General features: G+C 58.3%; 1 protein-coding gene across 1 annotated transcript in view; it reads right to left on the reverse strand.

Annotated features, from left to right (window-relative positions):
- Nucleotides 1-20,381, reverse strand: part of GPR161 (G protein-coupled receptor 161) — a 44,244-nt gene that overhangs the window by 12,233 nt on the left and 11,630 nt on the right. The window contains exon 5 of the mRNA XM_027771252.1: nt 4,331-4,744. Within this exon, the coding sequence (XP_027627053.1) occupies nt 4,331-4,744 (414 nt within the window). The remainder of the gene's footprint in view (nt 1-4,330; nt 4,745-20,381) is intronic.

Genomic DNA, 20,381 nt, shown 5'->3' on the forward strand with positions numbered 1-20,381 from the left:
AGGACCGTAAGGGCCAGAGCAAGCCTAAGGAGCGATTGCCAGGGCCACTGCTGCCAGCCGGCCTGTGCTGGGCCCTGGAGGCCTGGAGGAGGCTGTGGGGCCGCGGTACAAGCAGGGTCCATGAGCGGCCCAGGCAAGGCCCGCCCTGCATCCTCTGCCTATGAGCAGAGGCGCCACCATGACCCTTGTTCACAGACGGGGACCCGGGAGCAGAGGGCGCCACAGTAACCAGAACAGGCGGAGAAAGCAGACATACCCTGCCCCCTGACCCACCTCCCCCAGGGCCCAGCAATTCCCCCCAAGACGTCTGGTTTCAGAGACGGTTGCTGGGGGCGGTTCTCGGTGGCTCAGTTCTGTTATGAACAAGGTGGCCAAGCAAGCCACTGCTCAAACTGGCGGACCCTTGGGACAGACTGGGAGATTACTACAGGCTCCCTGGAGGAAGCCGCACTCAAGCCCTGGCCTGCCCAGGCAGAGGCTGACCCCTGCCGGGCATGAAGGTGCACATGGGCACTGGCTCCACAGGGGGCCGCTGCAGCCTGCAGACTGCTGGCAGAGAGGCCTGGGAGGTCAGGGAGGAAGAGCCGGGCCAGGGCCTGCGGAGCCTTGCAGGACAGGGAAGACCCAGCGCGGGGTCTCCCCACCCAGACATCTTGTCCAAGGGAAAGCCCCTGCGGGTGGTGAGGGGTCAGACAGGATGCTAGAAACGACACCACGCCTTTCGCTCACCCCAGCACAGCAGACACAGCTCGACCTTCCTAACTGGGGTGAGCCCGGGGCTCCAGCCACATGCTCAGGCCAAGATCTGACCTGGACCTCCAGGGCGCGGGCCTGAGGTGAGGATCCTGCTTTGCTACCACGTGGGCTGCAGAGCACCGGCCGGGCGAGGGGACGCACGACACCTGGGTTTGCGTCCTGCGAAGGGCTCGTGTGAACGCGAGCCTTGAGAGCACAGCCCGAGAGCACTGGGGGGCGCTGGGGGGCGCTGATTCAAACTCATCCCGGAAGTGCGACACAGGCTGGATCCCACGCGGCTGACAGCAGGGCCGGTCCCAGTCCCAGCAGCTTGGAAACACGCAGGCGCGTGTGCATGGGTGCCCAAAATCCCAGGAGAAGAACGGGGAAGGGACTGAAGTGTGGCCATCCCCCTGGGTGGGTCACTTCTCACTCCCCCCGACCCCCTGCCTAGCAAGCACACATGCTCTGTAGCACATTTACACGGGGGGTGGAGGGGGGGTTTACAGACCTGCAGATCTGCAGCACAGGCCGCTCTTAGGGGTGACGGGGGTGAACGGCCACGGGGTGCAGCCTGCCCTTGCCTCTCCGCCGACCTCTCCCTCCTTCCTGACGATGGAATCCCTGTTGCTTTTCCTGTGGAACTCCCTCCACCCAAGGGGACAGGCCCTTCCAAGCCCAGAGGTCGAATCAGGCCTGGGGGCTTCTTCCCTGTGTGGGCCAGATGGGACAGCACCCATGTGACAGGCCCTGGCCCAGGACACGGAGCGTGTGCTAGGGCAGGGAGGCATCTCTAGGAAGACACCTTCCCTCTACAACGAAGCCAGCAGAGAGGCCTACGTCTGCATTCCTACTCCCGGCCCTGGAAGGCAGTGCCGGCCCCACACGCAGGCAGCAGGGCGGCCGGCCTGGCGGACAGGAGCTGTCCTGGCTCTACCTTAATACAGCCAGGGCCAAGAGCTGTCCCCTGGCAGTCTCCTGCTGTTCTCCACCCCGTGTTGCTGCTGTTTTACGGGAGAGCCTCCCTGACTGTAACCAAGGCCGCTCCCACCTTCCCGCGAAGTGGGGCCAGTGCTGCCTCCAGGATCAGCTCTCTAGTCAGGAAGGCCCGGGGGGCAAGGCCCGGCGGGGGGAGGGGGGTCCTCGGGCCTCGGCTCACCCCTGCACAGCCACACCCTCCGGGGTCACCTTGTCTGCAGCTCCTACGGGGCGATTACGTTTCCGTAGGTGGAAACAGCCCTGCGCCTCTGTCAAGATGTACAACAGTCCACATGCCGCCAAATAACTGGCTTTGTGTGTCCCTGATCCCCCGTCTGGAACTCCTTTTTTTCTTTTTTTCTTTAGGTTTTTGCCATAGGGCACGTGCACTCCCCAGCTGCAGCACAGGCCGCTCTTAGGGGTGACGGGGGTGAACGGCCACGGGGTGCAGCCTGCCCTTGCCTCTCCGCCGACCTCTCCCTCCTTCCTGACGATGGAATCCCTGTTGCTTTTCCTGTGGAACTCCCTCCACCCAAGGGGACAGGCCCTTCCAAGCCCAGAGGTCGAATCAGGCCTGGGGGCTTCTTCCCTGTGTGGGCCAGATGGGACAGCACCCATGTGACAGGCCCTGGCCCAGGACACGGAGCGTGTGCTAGGGCAGGGAGGCATCTCTAGGAAGACACCTTCCCTCTACAACGAAGCCAGCAGAGAGGCCTACGTCTGCATTCCTACTCCCGGCCCTGGAAGGCAGTGCCGGCCCCACACGCAGGCAGCAGGGCGGCCGGCCTGGCGGACAGGAGCTGTCCTGGCTCTACCTTAATACAGCCAGGGCCAAGAGCTGTCCCCTGGCAGTCTCCTGCTGTTCTCCACCCCGTGTTGCTGCTGTTTTACGGGAGAGCCTCCCTGACTGTAACCAAGGCCGCTCCCACCTTCCCGCGAAGTGGGGCCAGTGCTGCCTCCAGGATCAGCTCTCTAGTCAGGAAGGCCCGGGGGGCAAGGCCCGGCGGGGGGAGGGGGGTCCTCGGGCCTCGGCTCACCCCTGCACAGCCACACCCTCCGGGGTCACCTTGTCTGCAGCTCCTACGGGGCGATTACGTTTCCGTAGGTGGAAACAGCCCTGCGCCTCTGTCAAGATGTACAACAGTCCACATGCCGCCAAATAACTGGCTTTGTGTGTCCCTGATCCCCCGTCTGGAACTCCTTTTTTTCTTTTTTTCTTTAGGTTTTTGCCATAGGGCACGTGCACTCCCCAGAGACAGAGACAGTGAGAAAGCACTCCTCCTGCAGGTGGAGGTTAGTCCAGGGCCCTAACCTCCACCTACAGGACCTCTGAAACTCCGTTTTTAAGCTGAGACCTCATTGAAGCAACCCGCCCTACCCCGCCAGGTTAGCACAGCCCGGAAGAGGAGGGTTTGCTTTTGCTTTCTCTGCTCTCCCCGCTCTCTGAGGCTCTCGATCTGCTCTCTGACAACTTGTGTCTAGACAAGACCCCAGCATGACCCTTGAACTAGAAAGAGGCCCTCGGGGCGTCGTTGTAACCAAAGGCTGTGCAGGGGCAGGGCTCAGGCACAGAGATCAGACGCGGAGCCCGGCGGGGTGTCTGCACTCAGACCCCAGCAGGACCCCAGCAGCTCCAGCTACTCGGGGAACACGAGACTCCTAAGGGCACCCTTAATCATTTTCACCGTCATCAGCCAGCCTGTGTTCTAGAAACTTCCATAGGCCGTGGGCTATTTTCAGAACTGGAAGTCCAGGGTCAATAGATGGTGTAGTAGTTACATTGCTGGACTCCCACATGGCCAACTGCGGTTCAAGTCCTGGACCCGATGGCTTGAAAATCACACTGGCTGTGTGTGTGTGCATGCCCAAAGTCCTGAAAGGAGAGTGGAGGAGAAGGGACTGCGTTGTGGCCATTGCCCTCCAAGGGGGGTGGGATCTGTCACTTTCTGTCTCTATTTCTCCTGTGAGCGTACGTGTTCTACAGCAGAAAATCTTTCTCCAAAAGAAGAAAAAGAATAGAACTGGAAGGTCACCCACCAGGCAGTGGAGTAGAACAGAAGTGTTAGATGAGGTTGGTGCCCTGACAGCTTCACGGCCTAGCTGGAGGCGCCTCATGGGACGGCCTCTGCAGTCGGACTCCGGCAGGGCTGCTTTCGGACACTGGTGTTCAAGGTAAGTCCCTGCAGTTACCCCGCTCTGGAAGCCCACCTTCGCTTTTCATGGGGCCACAAGACGGACTGCGCTCGACTGTCCGCCCCGTTGGTGGGTTTCTCTGGCTGGGGCTGAGCTCATCCCCTGGGGTATCTGCCCATGCCGCGGCACATTGTGGAGTGCTCAGCTGGGGAGCAGAGGGCAGGGTGCATACAACGCCCGGGATGTGCCTGGTGTGGGGGGCCTGGCCCCACGTGCCAGCGGTGCTGGCCGGAAGCCCAAGCCAGGCTTCCTGGCTGTGGGACTCGTCAGAGCGATGACGGAGGCACAGCCTTGGCATCTCAGGACGGGGCGGTGATCGGCCACATGTGACCTCAGGTGGACTGGCTCAAGGCCTCGCAGCCCTGCTGTGCTCACCAGGGAAACGGCAGAGGCCACGGGCAGCCGAGCTCTGGCAGGGGCTTACCGGTCCACGGCGATGACCCCGAGGGTGAGCATGCTGGCCGCGCTGATGAGCAGGTAGAGCAGGGCCGAGAAGTTGCACCAGACCACGCCGAAGACCCACTCCTTGCGCGCGGCGCTGGTCACCACGAAGGGCAGCACCAGCAGGGACAGCAGGAGGTTGGACAGCGTCAGGCTGAAGACGAACTTGTTGCTGAGGGTGAGCAGGTGGGAGCGGCGGTACAGGGTGACCACGACGACCAGGTTGCCCAGGCAGACCAGTACGGTGATGAGCACGATGGCCACGAACTCAGGGACCACGACGCCCCCCGGGCTGCCCTCTGCCGCCGTCAGGTTGCTCGGCGCCTTCCTGTGGCCGAGGGAGGAGTCGGGGCTCATGGTCGGCGCGCCTCGGCGGCGGGCGGGCACATGCTGCGCGCTGGGAGGGCGAGGCCGGGACAGGAGACGCCGTCAGACCACGGTGCCCACCTTGCCGAGGCTCCAAGGCCACCGGGCACGGGCGAGCCAGACTCAGCCTCCCCGCGGGGCCACAGCAGCTGCTGCTCCCGACCGTTGTCCCAGCCAGCGGCTCTTCCTTCTGCCCACCGCCCCATCCACCATCCCCGAGGGCAGCCTCGGCCGAGCGGGGTGCAGAGGTTCCACCAGACATGCCCCCCATCTGACTCCGTGAGGCCTTTCTTTCTTTCCTTTTTTTTAGATCTTTGCTAGAGGGCTCCCCAGAGACAAAGTGAGCGATCACCCTGGGGGTGGGGATGGCCATGCTGCTCTCCCTTCTCCATTCTCTTGGGATTTGGGACGCGCCCACACATACACACAGCGTGTTTGAAGCAACCGGGTTGGGCCTCAAACCATGATCGACTCTGTGGGAGTCCAGTGACGTAACTATCTCACCATCTGCTGGTCCCTGAGGCCTTTTCTGGCTCCCATCTTGTTGAAGCCTCCCACATGCCTAAGAGTCATGGCAGCGCCAATTCTAGGCCGATTCTCAGCTCCACCCCCAGTCAGGGTCCAGACACCCAGGGCGGCCAGGGCTCTGCTTTCTAAGGGTCTGTGCCCGGTGGTATGTGGGGAGGCTGGGCTGGTGCAGACCCAGGGCCTCAGGTGGCCTGGGCACCTGGGGGTCGGCACTGCCTGGAAGCAGGCAGAACCCAGGCCTCCGGAGGCCTCCAGGACAGAGACAGACCGTTCGGCCCTGCCCTGCTGACATGCCGGGGCGCTGCTTACCCTGGGGTGCCCTTGCCGTGCAGGTGGGCAGGAGGGCAGGGCCCGGCGCTAATGTGAGTGGGGGGCACGGATGGCACCCCAAGGTGCAACCCTGCTCTTGCAAACTGGCCGCGGAGCTTGGCTAAAATCAAGGTTGACGCTTTTTTTAAAAAGGTTTGTAGGTTTTTCCACAGGAGAGAGACAGAGAGGGGCAGTGAGAAATGACCCCCAGGGCAGATGGCCATGCCCCCATCCCTTCTCCTCCTCCCTCCTCTCAGGACTTGGGACACGCACACACACACACACACACACACACACACAATTTTCAAGCTGCCAGGCGTAAGGCTCAAACATGTGAGAATCCAGCATCTTCACCACGTCACCTGCTGGCCCCAAGAGAATCCCACAGAGAAACGTCTCTCCAACACTCCCCACCTACCCTAGTCACCTCCCGTGGCTGCCTATGGGCTGAGACACCCACAGCTCACCCTCCCCACTGCTTTCCCCAGGCAGGAGGAAACGCTGCTTCCTGTGGGCCCGATGAAGGCCTGGGCCTGAACAGTGGCCACGCTCCGCGACGTCCCTGTGGGCCTGACCGTGTGTGGGCTCCAGCCAGCGCTCTGGGGCCTACTCTTCGGGTGGACCAGATAGTTTGAATCCCTCTTCTGCTTGCTTTTCTTCTCTGGGGGAAATCCCCCCAGTCCCTGCTCACTCGTCCTCGTTTCCAGATCCTTCGCTGACTCGGTTCCCGGCTTGGCACCCCTCACAGACACTCACGAGCCTCTCAGTCTGTGGCCCCAAATCAACCAGGGTCTAATCCGAAGGGCAGTACCCTCCCTGACCAGCACGGCCCCCTTCACTGTCCTCCGAGGACACATTCCCTCGCTGCAGCTGGGCCGTCTGCTGGGCTCACGCAAGTGCGAGCTCAGCTGGCACCGTCCACACCGACGTGAGCCATGAGGGCAGGTGTGCCCGCCTCGAACACAGAATCAGGTTTGTACAGCTGAGTCCAAGGCCCCCTCTGCAGTCTCATCTCGCGCTCTGCGGCCCCAGCTCCAGGCTGCGGAAGCGGCCTGCGCTGCGATCTGGCAAGGCAGCATGGGCCCCGGCTGTGTGCCGTCAGCCTCACCGGGATGCCCGCGTTTGTCTCCGTAAGGTCTTCCTTGGTGGGTTCTGGGTTTTGCTGGCTCTTACAAGATCTTACCCGATGTCTTACATCAGCACGTTATTCGTTGTTGTTGCTGTTAAGTTGGGGTCTCGCCATGTCACACTCCTGCCTCAACCTCCCAGCTGGCCTCCAGACACGTGCTACCATGCCCGGCCCTAGGCTGATCAGAACGTGACCCTGGGCTTCCCGGTGGCCCCGGTGTGCAGAGCATGGTGTCGGCACACACCACAGTACCCGGGCACATGACTCTTTCTGTTTTTAACTCCTAGAGGCTGAGTGCACTTGCCAGAGAGAGAGAGAGGAGGAAGCACCCCAGGGGGTGGGGGGCACCGTGCAATCCCTTCTCCCCCATTTCTCCATCCCGTCAGGATTTAGACACACACACACATGCACCCAGGGTATTTTTCAAGCCTCCAGGGCTGGGATTTGAACCACAATAGGCCACGTGAAATCAAGCTCCCTTTAACCACAAGGCTATGGAGCTGGCCCCATGTATTATTCTTGAGTTAAATGTATAAAGAGTAACATGGGGATTAAAAACATACACTTGGGACCAGCAGATTATATCATGGTTACGTTACTGGACTCCCACATGACTGACTGCAGTTCAAGTCCTGGACCCAACAGCTTGAAACTCACACCAGGTGCGTGTGCATGTGTGCCCGAGCGTGCCCAAAATCCCTAGAGGAGAATGGAGAAGGGATTGCAGCATGGCCATCCCCTCTGGGGGGTGATTTTACTTTCTGTCTCTCTGGAGAGCAAAGGTGCCCTATAGCAAAAATCTCTCTTTCTAAAACAAAAAGACTTTGTGAGGCCAAAGGTGTCATAGTAGTTAAGGTGCTGGACTCCCACATGGCAGACCATGGTTCAAGTCCCAAACCTGGAGTCTTGAAAATCACACCAGATACATGCGCACACGTGCCCAAAATCCCAAGAAGAGATTGCAGCATGGCCATCCCTTCTGGGGGTGATTTCTCACTTTTCCTCTTACTGTCTCTCTCTGTCTCCCTGGTGAGCACACATGCCCTGTCAGGGTGGGGGGCAGACTTTAGAAAAAAAATGAAAGAAGGAAAATAGATTTTAAATCTTTAGCTAAATAAAATAAGGAGAAAATATTTATGACTCATATCACAGGTAAAGACCAAACCATCCTAATTTAAAAAGATTTATTAAAACATCAAGGAAAAACAGATGAAAAACAGAAATAGAAAAGTGGGTTAAAGAGAGAATTCACAGAAAAGGGTGTACCGACACTCGAACCTATACAAATATGCTCAGTTTTACTCACACTTAAGAGAGACACACATTAAAACCACACGGACACCCTGCTTTCTCTGAATCAGCACAACTTCCAAAGCCTGGCAGCCCCCTCTGTGGGAACCCGCACAGTGCACCCCATGGCAGAGCCCGCACCCCCCAACCACCGCACTGTGCCTCGACGGCCAGCCCACCCTAACTGCTACCCTGAAGGTACAGCACCGATGGGAATTAACAGCCGGCGAGGCTGCCACGTCCACTGAGGCACTGGAGTGAGAAAGACACTGAAATGAGAAAGCGACACTCACACGAACATGCATAAATATGTTTATTCAGAAAGAAACGAAGAAAAGATAAACTAGACATTAAAATCTACCGATAAGGGAAGGATAAGGGAGGAGGGCTCACAGAGAGGAGCAGGCAGGTCAGAGGTCGACCCAACAGGCATCCTGGCTCTGTGTACTGGTTTGGCCCTCCCTACTGGTAGGCCTCTGGCTTTGTTTTGTCCAGTCCTCCTCCAAGAGACTCAGAGAAGGTCGATCCAGCCTTATTCTAGGGTTTAGATCCTTACTGGTCTAGACCAATCATCTAGACCAATCGCTGTGTCCCCTTCTCCCACAGTTAAAAGAATTACTGCTAGGTCCACCAGATGGCAGAACAGTTATGTCGCTGGACTCCCACGTAGTCGACCACATAGTCGAATCCTGGACCCGGCGGCTTAAACTCACACTAGGCAGATGTGTGTGTGTGGCCAGGATTCCAAGAGGAGAAAGGAGGAGAAGGGATTGCGGCATGGCCATCCCGCCTAGGAGGTTGATTTCTCGCTTTCTATCTCTCTCTCTCTCTGGCAAGTAAACACCCTATAGCAAAAATCTGTCTCTAAAAAAAAAAAAAAAAAAAAAAAAGTTTTTTAGAGGTTTTTACTCATGGGAAAATGCAACTTGCCAGAAAGACAGAGAGACAGAAAGCAAGAGATCACTCCCCAGGGGGAATGGCCACACCACAATCCCTTCTCCTCTATTTTTTTCTCGGGATCCTGGGCACACACGCACACGCGCTTAAGCCATGGGGTCCGGGACTCGAACCGCAGTAGACTTCATGGGAGTCCAGCAACATAGCCATTACACCAACTGCTGGCCCTTAAAAGTTTTTATTAATTAAAAAAAAAAAAGAATTATTGTTAAAGCCATGATAGGGCCAGCAGGCAGCACTGGTGAAGTGCCATGCTCTGAGGCTAGCCGATGTAGAAGGTCCCAGGTGTACGTCCAGAGACCTCCCTGAGTACACCAGACAGAGACAATTCACCATCCAGGGCGATCTAGGGGTGGACGCAGCCGTGGGGCCTTGCTGGGCGTGCTAGTTCTCTGTCTCTCTTGCTCACAGAAGAAGTGAAAAAATAAACTTTTTAAAAAGCTATTTTGTGGCTAGCCCCTGGCCTGTGGATAAGTGAGGTGGACCCCACATGGCCAACCACATGGTTCAAGTCCCAGAACAGTGGCTAAATAACGCAGTAGGCGTGTGTGTGTGTGTGTGTGTGTGTGTGGGTCCCCAAAATCTAAAGAAGGGAGGACGTGGAGAAGGGGCTGCAGGGGAACTATGTCCCGTGGGAGGGCCTTTTTTTTTTTTTTTTTTTTTTTTTATCATTTTCCCTCTCTCTCCTCTTTCTATTTCTGTCTCTTTCCAGTGAGTACTTGCGTTTTCTGGCAAATTAAATAGTAATAATAATAAAGAAATAAAGAAAGGTGTATTTTGAATAGGTTTCTGTTGCCTGAGTCAAAACCACGCAACCTACATTGTGCGCGTCAGTACTGACACAGATTCAGAGGAACGATCAAGCACGTCCGTCTTTTGTTGAGGTTTTTGCCAAAGGGTGCATGTGCTCGCTGGAAAGTGACAGGGAGAGTCAGAGCGAGAAATGACACATCCAGAGGAATGGCGTCGCTGCGATCCCTTCTCCTCCATCCTCCTCTCGGGATCCTGGGCACGCACACACACGCCTAGCATGAGTTTTTTTTTGAGAGATTTTCACTGTAGGGCGTGTGTGCTCGCCAGACAGACAGAGAGAGACATAGAGAGAGAAAGCGAGAAATCACCCCCCAGGGGGGATGGCCACGCCGCAATCCCTTCTCCTCCATTCTCCTCTCAGGATCTTGGGCACGCACGCACACGCGCCCGGCGTGAGTTTTAAGCCACCGGGTCCCGGATGCGAACCGCGGTCGACTACTGGGGAGTCCAGCGACATAGCCATTACGCTAACTGCTGGTTCCCCCTAGCATGACTTTTAGGCCGCTGGGTCCGGGACTCGAATCACAGTGTGACTCCAGCGCCTTAGCCACGACACAACCTGCTGACCGCAGCATTCCCATTTTCTGGAAGTGAAGAGACTCACGAGTCCCCAGGCGGAAAGAACACATAAGTTCTGAGCATGAACTATAAAGTCTACACCAAAGCACTGCATCACACTGAGAAAGGGCACACGCCGAGAACACAGGCAGTGCGCGCAGGGTTCCCGGAAGGAGAATCGACCCGATTAGCAGCACAGACAGGCCAGGGCAGAGTGGGGCGTTATCTGCAGAGCCCTCAGGAAAGAACTGGCGGCCTACCGTTCTACAGCACCCTTCACGGAGGGAGGGCTGGCCCACGGCCTAACGCCGGGCGTACGTGCGTATGTGCCCACGAGCCTGCCAGGACGGAGACGCAGAGAGGGCGTGCAGTGTGAGCACATGCGCTGGGGCTGCCTTCTTCCCTCTCCGTCTGTCTCAGTCTCCAGCAACTGCATGCATCCTCTAGCAATCAAACAAACAAGAGAGAGAGAGAAGGCCAAAAACGTTTATGGGGTGAACCAAGCCTAAACGCCCCCGCGCCTCACGAACACTCTACCTAATGATACATCTCCTGAGTCAGGAACCCAAATCTGCAGAGTCTTAGGGTGTAAGAATCAGCTGTTAGAAAAGAAATCGCTGACTATCTGGATAAACCTACGTAAGAACTGCAAAAACTGAAATATTACAAAGTTGGAGGGACCAGCAGTCAGTGTAATGGCTATGTCGCTGGACTCCCACGTAGTCGACCGCGGTTTGTGTCCCGGACCCAGTGGCTTAAAACTCACGCCGGGCGTGTGTGCATGTGTGCCCAAGATCCCGAGAGGAGAATGGAGGAGAAGGGATTGCAGCGTGACCATCCCCCCTGGGGGGTGATTTCTCACTTTCTGTCTCTCTGTCTGGCGAGCGCACGTGCCCTATAGCAAAAACCTCTCCAAAAAGCTCTCTAAAAAAATTAGTAAAATAAAATCCCAAGAGGAAAATGAAGGAGAAGGGACTGTAGCATGGCTGTCACCTCTGGGGCATGAGTCCTCATGTTCCCTCTCTGTGTCCCTCTCTGGCAAGCACTCACATCCTATGGTAAACACCTAAAAAACAGAGGCCAGCAGGTGGCGTGGTGGTTAAAGTATTGGATTCCTACAAGGCTGACTGCAGTTCAAGTTCCGGACCTGGTAGCTTGCTTTCTCGCCTTCCCTTTCTTTCTCTCTCTGTCTCTTTCTAGTCAAATAAAAAAATAATAATAATAACAAATAATTATTTTTAAAATATCTAAACAATAAAAGTAAAGGTGACCACTACAAGAACTGAGGCCAGCCCCATGGCCTAGAGGTTAAGGGAGCCATATTCCACACGCTGACCTGGTCTGGACATGCTGCCCTGGCCCGGGCAACTTGAAAAACACTCCAGGTAGGGCTGGCAGGTGGTGTGGTGGTTAGGGTGTTGGACTCCCACATGGCCGACTGCAGTTCGAGTCCCAGACCTGGCAGCTTGCTTTCTCACTTGCCCTTTCTCTCTTTCTCCGTCTCTGGTCAAACTTTAAAAATAATAACAAACAAATAATTCTTAAAACAAAACAAAACAAAAACACACCGTGTGTGTGCACTGGCACCCAGACCCTGGCAGGGTGGAGAAGTCGAGGAAGGACTGCGATGCCCCCTCTCTGCTGGGGCGCTTGTTCAGGTAGTCCCAGGAGGGAGCCTGGAGCCTTTCCGCGTGGCCACCAGCAACCTGGGAGGACTTGGCACACCAGGCACACGGCGACTCTGGCTGGCGAAGACTGCCAAGATGCCTCTGCACGTGAGTGCGCACCAACTCAGAAACGACGTGACCTGTGACCCGGAAACTCCAGCCAGGGAGGGAGGGCGGGTTGGCTGCGTGCCCTGGCTGCCTGCTGCAGCCCTGCTGGCAGGCACAGCAAGGACGGGGCCTGGGAGTGGCTCCCGCTGCAGTCCTCGGGTCTGGTCGACCTCCCAGCAGGCAGGGCGGGGGCAGGGGCCAAAGGCCCCCAGGGAGGTCCTGTAGGCAGCGCCGCCAGTCTCCCGGTGTGTCTGACACTCACACGACTGGGTTCGGAAATCGCCAGAAGTCATCCAAGAACGAGCTGTCCCTCCCTGGCAGGTCCCCGCCACAGTGCGTGGTCACGGGCATTCCCTTCCAGCCCTGCCCGCAGTCCCCTCGTGCACCCTGGAGGCAGGAGACGGTCTGCAGGGCTAGAGGCCTGCGGCAGCCTCGAGTCGTGGGAAGCCCAAGCACACGGCTGGGTCAGAGGGAGTGTCACTTGGGCTATAGGCAGGTGACACTGCGGAGTCCTGAGCCAGGACCCCCCACACACACCGTAAGGAGGCCACTGGTTTAACTTGTAAGCACGGGTAACCTGGAGTCCCACCTCCTGTCTCCCCCTGGAACTCTGACTCTGCGGGGGACACGAGTGGGCCTTCCCCGCTCCCACAGCATCCGTCCGAGGAGCACGAGGGTGCGGGCAAGGGCACAGACTCAGGCGGCCTGCTGGGGGCACCTGGCCTCTGCCCTTCAGCCACAGCTGGTACGCCAGCCGACCTGTCTCCCTGCCTGCAAACGGGTCCCGTCCTCCTCCCAGGGCTCAAGGACCCGTTCACCCCAAGGTCACAACAGCATCTGGGGCGCAAGAGCGTCCACGCATGGGGAGCACTGGGAAGGCCGTCTGAGGGTTCTCCTGACCTTCCTCAGAAACGACCCTCCTCCATGTCTAGGCCACGAGATTTGGCCAAAGCCAACATACTTCCGGCTCCGGACTAAGGGCTGGCCTTGGGATGGGGCCTGGGGCCAGCCTTGCTATGAGGCCCGTGGCCTGGGGCGGGGGTGCTGCCCAGACCTGCTGGAGGACGGGGTCCATGAGAGCACCGTCTGGTACAGCAGGGACCGGGCTGGGGCAGGGCTGGGGCAGGCCTCGACGCAGTCCAGCAAGGGCAAAGGAGCTGAGAGGCTGAGCAGGGGCGGGGCTGGGCTGGGCGGGGCATGGTGGGGGTGAGGCTCCAGAGGCCATGAAGGAGGCTGACAGGCGGGCCTCTGTCCCCGTCAGGGAGCAGGCAGGTTCCGTCTCTGATGCCCACCCTGCCTGCCACCTGGCATGGGCAGCCCCGCCTGGCCCTGAGACCGGCCAGCAGCTGCCAGGCCACCTGGACCCTCCTCTGCCTCCTCCTGGGCCTTGGTATCCTCTTCTCCTTGCTGTGGCCTCCCAGGGACCCTGTGCCCAAGGGCATGGCCTCTCCTCCTCTGGGAGCTGAGATTTCCTTCCCCTGCCCAGCCTCTTCGGGGCCGGGAGGTCGCGTCCCAGGCCGCCAGTCTCTGCCCACCCCACAGCACCTGCTAAGGGGCCAGCAGAGGGCAGCTGGGAGCCCAACACCAGCCAGCGCAAGGGCCTGGGTGGAGGCAGAGACGGAGACCCTGAGCCCCTCTGAGAGCCCAGGGGACAGGACACACGGCCAGCCGCCTCCTCTAGAGTCTGCTCCAGAGAGGCCAGTTCCTGTGACGTGAAGTTCTCTCTGCCGTCCTCAACCAAGCCCGAGCCGGGCAGTGTCCACGCCCTCCGCGGCCTCCCTGGGCCCCGCCCTGTGTATGTGCACGAGGCAGGCGGACAGGGGCTCCTGGGGGCCTGGTTCGCCATAAGCCCTCCCTCTGGGCCTCTGGCCGGCTGATCCTGGCACCCCCACACCCCGCCGTGTGTTCGGGTTGGCCCAGCTGCCATCTCCCTGTGGGCTGCGGGATCTGGCTTCGCTTGAGCGCAGCAGCACGCACCCCACCATTTCCACGCAGAGCTGACCAGCAGCAAGCTGAGCCCCTCAGACCCTTTAATAAAAATCCCCCAGGCAGGAAATATTCAAACCAGCCCCGAGGTCTTTGCTGCTGCCACACCCTCAGGCCTCCTCATCCCAGGACCCCGGAGCCCTGCACGCACTTCAGATCCCTCCCAGGGCTGGGTGCTGGCACATGGGGGTGCTGGGACGGCCCTGGGCAGGTCCTAATGACCCCCCGTCTCTCACTTAGAGTGATGAGCTGAGACAGTGCCCCCAGCTCAATCCGCACCAGCCCACACAACCGAGAGCCAGTGCGGGCCGGGCGCCCACACCTGTGCCCACACTGCCAACGCCTCCGGCGCTCTGGCTCCCCGCCACGGCCCACGCGTGGGACTCATTCCCGGGATGGGACTTGGGGAAGAGGCTCCTTTCTCCACAAGGGCCCCGGATCTACTTACATCCTCATTCACAACTCTCCTACATTAGGACGGGAAGAAGCTGGACACAGGCCCCAGATGAGGCTGCGGATGAGAGATGGTTCTTCCTGAACCCTCCAGGTGTCATGGGGCAGCCCTGGCACTCCTGCAGGCCCATCCCAGCCGAGAACCTCAGGCCCTGTACGACAGCTCTGCACCGCTGGGGACCCTCCTGCCTCTGCCCAGAGCAGCCGTCTCCCAGCGTCCTGCAGATCCCGGCACGCTCTCAGCAGACGTCCTCGGGGCTCAGCCCCTGACCCATTCCTTCCTCCCTCCCCCCAGAGCCTTCTCCCGTCCAGCACGTGCTCAGTTACTAACTAGCAATGACCATTCATCGCAAGACACCGCGGCAGACAGCGCACGTTCACGCATGCATGTATTCGGTCATACAAAGAGTCACGACGTGCTTCCCTGTCCAAAAACGCATCATGGCTTTCCCGGCAACCTAACACATCTCCAAAAGAACCGCGAGCAGAGCCCGAACAGGCGTCTGGGCCCGCCGCTGCGGCTCGCGCGGCTGCAGTGCAGAGCAGTGGCCACCCGGGGCCACGCACGAGCGACGGCGGCAGACGGACACGGAATGGCGCTAGGCCTTGAGGCGGAGTCTGATAACGGGGTGACTGGAGGCCATGAGGCTAAGTGAAGCGAGCCCATCACAAAAGGACAAATACTTCACGATCCACCTCCGGGAGGCGCTTAGAGCAGTCGGAGCCCCAACGACAGGAAGTGGGCTGGTGGCCGCCAGGGGCTGGGGAGGGGAGACAGACGGAGCTTCAGTCCACGGGAGGGCAGGAGCCCTGTGGGCGCAGGGAGGGGGCCTTCGCACTTAGCACCGCTAACCCGCACGTTAACTGCGGCGAGGGTGGGGCTGACTCTGCACCCTGGCGGTTAAGAGAGAGACATCCCCATGGTCAGCCACGCGGTTTGAATCCTGGCCCTGGAAGCTTGGAAACCAAGCTGGCACATGTGCATCGTGCCCAAAGGACAGACAGACAGACGGATGGAGCAGGGACAGCAGCGACCACAGGACGCCGTGGGCTGCCCTTTCCTCCTCCCTCTGTCTCTCTGGTGAATGCAAGCGCTCTCTGAATAAAGAGGAGATTCGATGGTAAAGTGCACAGTATGTGTCTCACCGCCGTCACGTGGACGCGTACCTGGGCCTCCTCTCTGACTGCTCACCCTGCCGAAGAGCCAGAAAGTCAACATTGAGCCAGCTCTGCTCTTCTTGGGACACACGAGGGGGCCAAGGTCACTCGGGAAGGGATGGCCCTCGGGGTGGCTCAGCAGCGGCTTCCAGGGGAGCCCGGCAGGCCACTGCTCACACTCGGCACGCAGCGGCAGGACGGCTTGCAGGCCACGTGGGAAGCAAACACCTTCGCATCGGCCGGGCACCTCTGCCCGGGTTTGTCATGTGTACTAGGGAACGTGAAACAGGCCACCAAGCTTCAGAAGGCCAGGGCATTTTCTTTTCCTTTTTTTTTTTTTAATAACTATTTAATTTAACTTTATTTACTGATTTTATTTGACCAGAGAGGGAAAGGATGAGAGAGAGAAGGAAAGTGAGAAAGCAAGCCACCAGGTCTGGGACTTGAACCACCGTCAGCCATGTGGGAGTCCAGTGCCCTTAACCACCATACCACCTGCTGGCCCCATGGCAGTGCATTTTCTAAGAGGCTGCAGCCTCCCACAGGCCTGCACCGGCGACGTGATAGCCACCTTTGCTGCCCCAAAGTCGATGGCAGAGGGGACATGTCAGCCTCCAGAAAGGCCTCAGCCTGCTAATCTCACCCCAAGGGGAGAGCTTCAGGGCAGGGAGGAAGAGCAACGGGGCTTGTGCCCACCTCCAGCCAGGCTTGGCCACCTGTGCAAGTCTTCCAACTGCATCTCCTCCCCCAGGCCACTGGACAGCCCAGGCTAGGCCCCTCTGTCCACTGGTGGGGACCAGTAAGGCTGGCCTTTCCAGGCAGGCTCAGGACAGCCTCGGTGACATGAGCCCTCGGCCCTCCTGCCTGCCACTGGGTCAGACCAGGTGGGCACTGCTGCCAGGAGAGGGGATTGAACAGGCACCTGCCCCGGGGCCTGCAGAGGAGCCCAGCCCAGCAGACAGGAGCCAAGGTCATTCCGAGCTCCGGATACCTGCACCAGCCGACCACCACCGTCCCCTCTGCCCAGCACAGGCACCGAAGCCCTCTGTGACAAAGCTTCCTCTCCCAGTCCGGCTCCTTTGGCAGCCTTCACCCCACATCCCTGTCCTCCCAACTGCTGAGACCCCAGACGAGTCACTCCTGACTGCACTTCCTCCTGTGCCCGGCCGGCCCATCAGTGGCTCTGCTGGCTCATCTGAAATGTGCTCAGAGGGCCACGCCTTACCCGGCTCACGGCCACCACCCTGTCCAGGCCGACCTTCCCTGGGGTATTTCATTTAATTTTAACTTTAATGTTAACTCCTGCCTGCTCTTTGAGCATGGGAGGAAGGGCCACAGACGGTGGCATGGGGACATGCAATGCTCTGTGAGGCTGACCCACGTGGGAAGGCGCCCGTCAGATGTGGAAACCCCCGGGGATGCCAGGTATAGACGTGCCCCCGTCCTGGGGCTGGCTGGGACTGGCCGGGCTGGATCACAGCATCAAGCCTGCCAGGGTGCTGTCTCTACCTTACTCTCTGTCACTCATGCAATAAACTTTAAAAAAAGGAATTCCTGCGTCCCGCAGAGGAAGCCGCGGTCAGACCCGTACCTGCAGATCTGTCCCTGCCCCAACATCATAAGAAAACTGACCTCATGGTCCTGGCACACCAATTGCATGGCTGCCTGGCTGCTTCTCAAACACGCGGAGCAGGGACCAGCAGTTAGCGTAATGGCTGTTGTCGCTGGACTCCCACATAGTCGGCCGCGGTTTGAGTCCCGGACCCAGTAGCTTAAACTCATGCCAGGCACGTGTGCGTGCGTGCCCAAGATCCCGAGAGAATTGAGGAGAAGGGATTGCGGCGTGGCCTATAGCCAAAATCTCTCCAAAAAAAAGAAAGAAAGAAAAAAAAAAACACGCAGAGCACATGCCTGCCCCAGGGCCTTTGTGCTGGCCACGTCCACGCCTACAGTGCCCTGCCCGATGTCCCTGTAGGCTGTCCTCACATCCAGGAGGTCCTCAGTCCTCACAGCACACCCTCCAGTCCGCGCTGCACGGCATCTACGCCCTCCAGCACTTCACGGTCCCATCCCCCTTTCCCTTTCCTCCTGAGCGCGTGCGTACTTATTTATTCACCTTACCAATGCCTCTCTCGCAGGACTGTACGCTCCATGAGGACAAGGAAGTTGGGCATGGGAAAATTTCCACTGCTTTCTTCCTTGAGCGAGGCACGGCGAATGACACAGAGACAAGAGACAGAGACAGGCACTCTGCGGCCTTGGAGCGCGGGCCCCTGCATTCGCTGTGCCCAGGGGGCCTCCAGGTGCAAGCCGGGACCCTCTGCACGTGGCTCGCCTTACTCCCACCCCAGCACCACGGCTTCCTACTATGCCCATCCGGCCGCGGCGGCAGTTCCGAGGAGCACCCAGCACAGTCCCTGGCCGCCGTGGGTGTCCAGTCCGTGACAGACACGCACCCACCAACCAGCAGTGGGACACCAGGCACCTCAGCAGCCTGGCATTTCTTGCCTTCAGAGAATTGTTTTTTAGGGGGAGGCAGAGAAGTTACAGGCAGTGGTTATTATCTAGCATAATAATAGTTGTCATCCACTCTTCCCTCCCCCCAGCAGAACCCTGCTCTCACGTGGAGGGCCACGCGTACCCACGAAAATGTACTTGGAGAGCGTGGGTGGCCTCGCGACCGGCCTACGTGGTGGCAGGAAGCTGCCCACTTCCTGATAAGAAGGGGAAGCTTGCTGTGGGTTCTGCCCTTGCCTATTCCCCTGCAGAATTCAAACCACGGGGCTGGGAGTCCTGTGCCATGGCCCGGTGAACTGTGACCCGTTCCGGCTCAGCCCCTGCAGCAGAGTTCTCGTTACTTACTGCAGAGAGCAGCCTGGCCTGGCCTGGCCCGCAGGCCGGCGGGCAGAGACGCTGGGAGGGACGCGCGCTGTCCTCGGGACAGCCGCTGCTGCTGAGGCCGGGGCTTCCTTCACCCTCCCTCTCGTTCCGGATACCCATTCTATTCTCAACCCACCAGCGCCCTGACTCACTCACACGGAAACTCGAAACAGCATCAGAAACGCTAGGCACTACACAGAGGGCACCGCGTGGCAATTCTCTCTCAAAAAAGCACTTGGGGGACCAGCAGGTGGCGTATGGTTACGTCACTGGACTCCCACGTGGTAGACTACGGTTCAAGTTCCGGTGGCTTGAAACTCACACCGGGCACAGGTGACTGTATGCCCAAACGCCCGAGAGAATGGAGGAGGGATTGCGGTGTGGCCATCCCCCGGGGGTGATTTCTCACTTTCTATCTGTCTCTCCAGCGAATGCACGTGCCCTATAGCAAAAATCTCTCTTTAAAAAAATAATGCACTAGAAACCAAGCACGTCCTCTGGAGATGCTCGTCCACGCGGCTGAGGTCTCCGAGGTGGTGCCTACCACCCTCAGTGCCCAGCTCTCCATTTTAAGCCTTTCAGTGAAGTTCAGGAAATCTGTCACACATACCCCTACATTCAAACAAAGCACACAGAATGATGTTCGCGATTCAAGGCCATGAAATGCCAAGACACGTGGAATTCCGACTCGGAAACGACCTAGGAAATCCACCGATACAGTCACTTTCATACCCGGAGAGGTCGCTCGGGGCCCGCTCTGCATGAAGACCGACGGGCCCGACCGAGAGCCCTTCTCCCTGCCTGGAGCTGGGATTGCCCGAGACTGGTAAGGCAGTGACTTCCTCGTCTTGCACAGGCTGCTCCTTCTGCAGCTCGCTGCAGCTCCGGCTCTCCTTATACAAAGTACCCTCGCCTACAGTTTCCGCACTTGGCTTACTAAAGATGTGCAGAGTGAGCAGTCTCTCCGGAAGCTGCACTGCCAGGTCCTCCAAATACAGACCCTCATGCCACACGTCCTCCTGTGCCACTGGGGTGCAGAGTTCCTACTCCTCTAACGCTCAGCAGATGAATGACAGTGGCGTGTTCCAGAAAAACAGGGACCCGTGCCCTGCCCAGAGCTCAGAACATACTAGGTCAGGGAACCAGCAGTTAGCGTAATGGCTATGTCGCTGGACTCCCACGTAGTCGACTGCGGTTCGTGTCCCGGCGCACGCGCCCTACAGTGAAAATCTCTCCAAAAAAAAAAAAGAAAAAAAAAAGAACATACTAGGTCACTGGGAAAGTCATGACACATTTTTACATAGAAAAATACATCACAACTTTCCCAATGACCCAATAGCTTTGATATTAAAGAATTATTTTATTTAACTTTATTTATTTATCTACTTACTTTTTGGGGGTTTTTTTTGGAGAGGTTTTTGCTATAGGGCGCGTGAGCTCGCCAGAAAGAGAGACAGAGACAGAAAGCGAGAAATCATCCCCCCAGGGGGCATGGCCACGCCGCAATCCCTCCTCCTCCATTCTCCCCTAGGGATCTTGGGCACGCACACACATGCGACCGACGTGAGTTTAAGCCACCGGGTCCGGGATTCAAACTGTGGTTGACTACGTGGTAGTCCAGTGACACAGCCCTTAAGGTCAACTGCTGGTCCCTATTTATCTACTTACTTTAATGAGAGAAAGAGAGAGAGAGAGAGAGAAAGTGAGAAAGCAAGCTGCCAGTGACAGGACTAGAACCGTGGTCAGTCATATGGAAGTCCAGCTTCCATAACCACCTTGCCACCTGCTGGCCCCTATATATATATTTTTTTTTTTGAGAGATTTTCGCTATC

Source organism: Tupaia chinensis, unplaced genomic scaffold, assembly GCF_000334495.1.
Source record: "Tupaia chinensis unplaced genomic scaffold, TupChi_1.0 Scaffold000198_1, whole genome shotgun sequence".
Classification (NCBI taxonomy): Eukaryota; Metazoa; Chordata; class Mammalia; order Scandentia; family Tupaiidae; genus Tupaia; species Tupaia belangeri.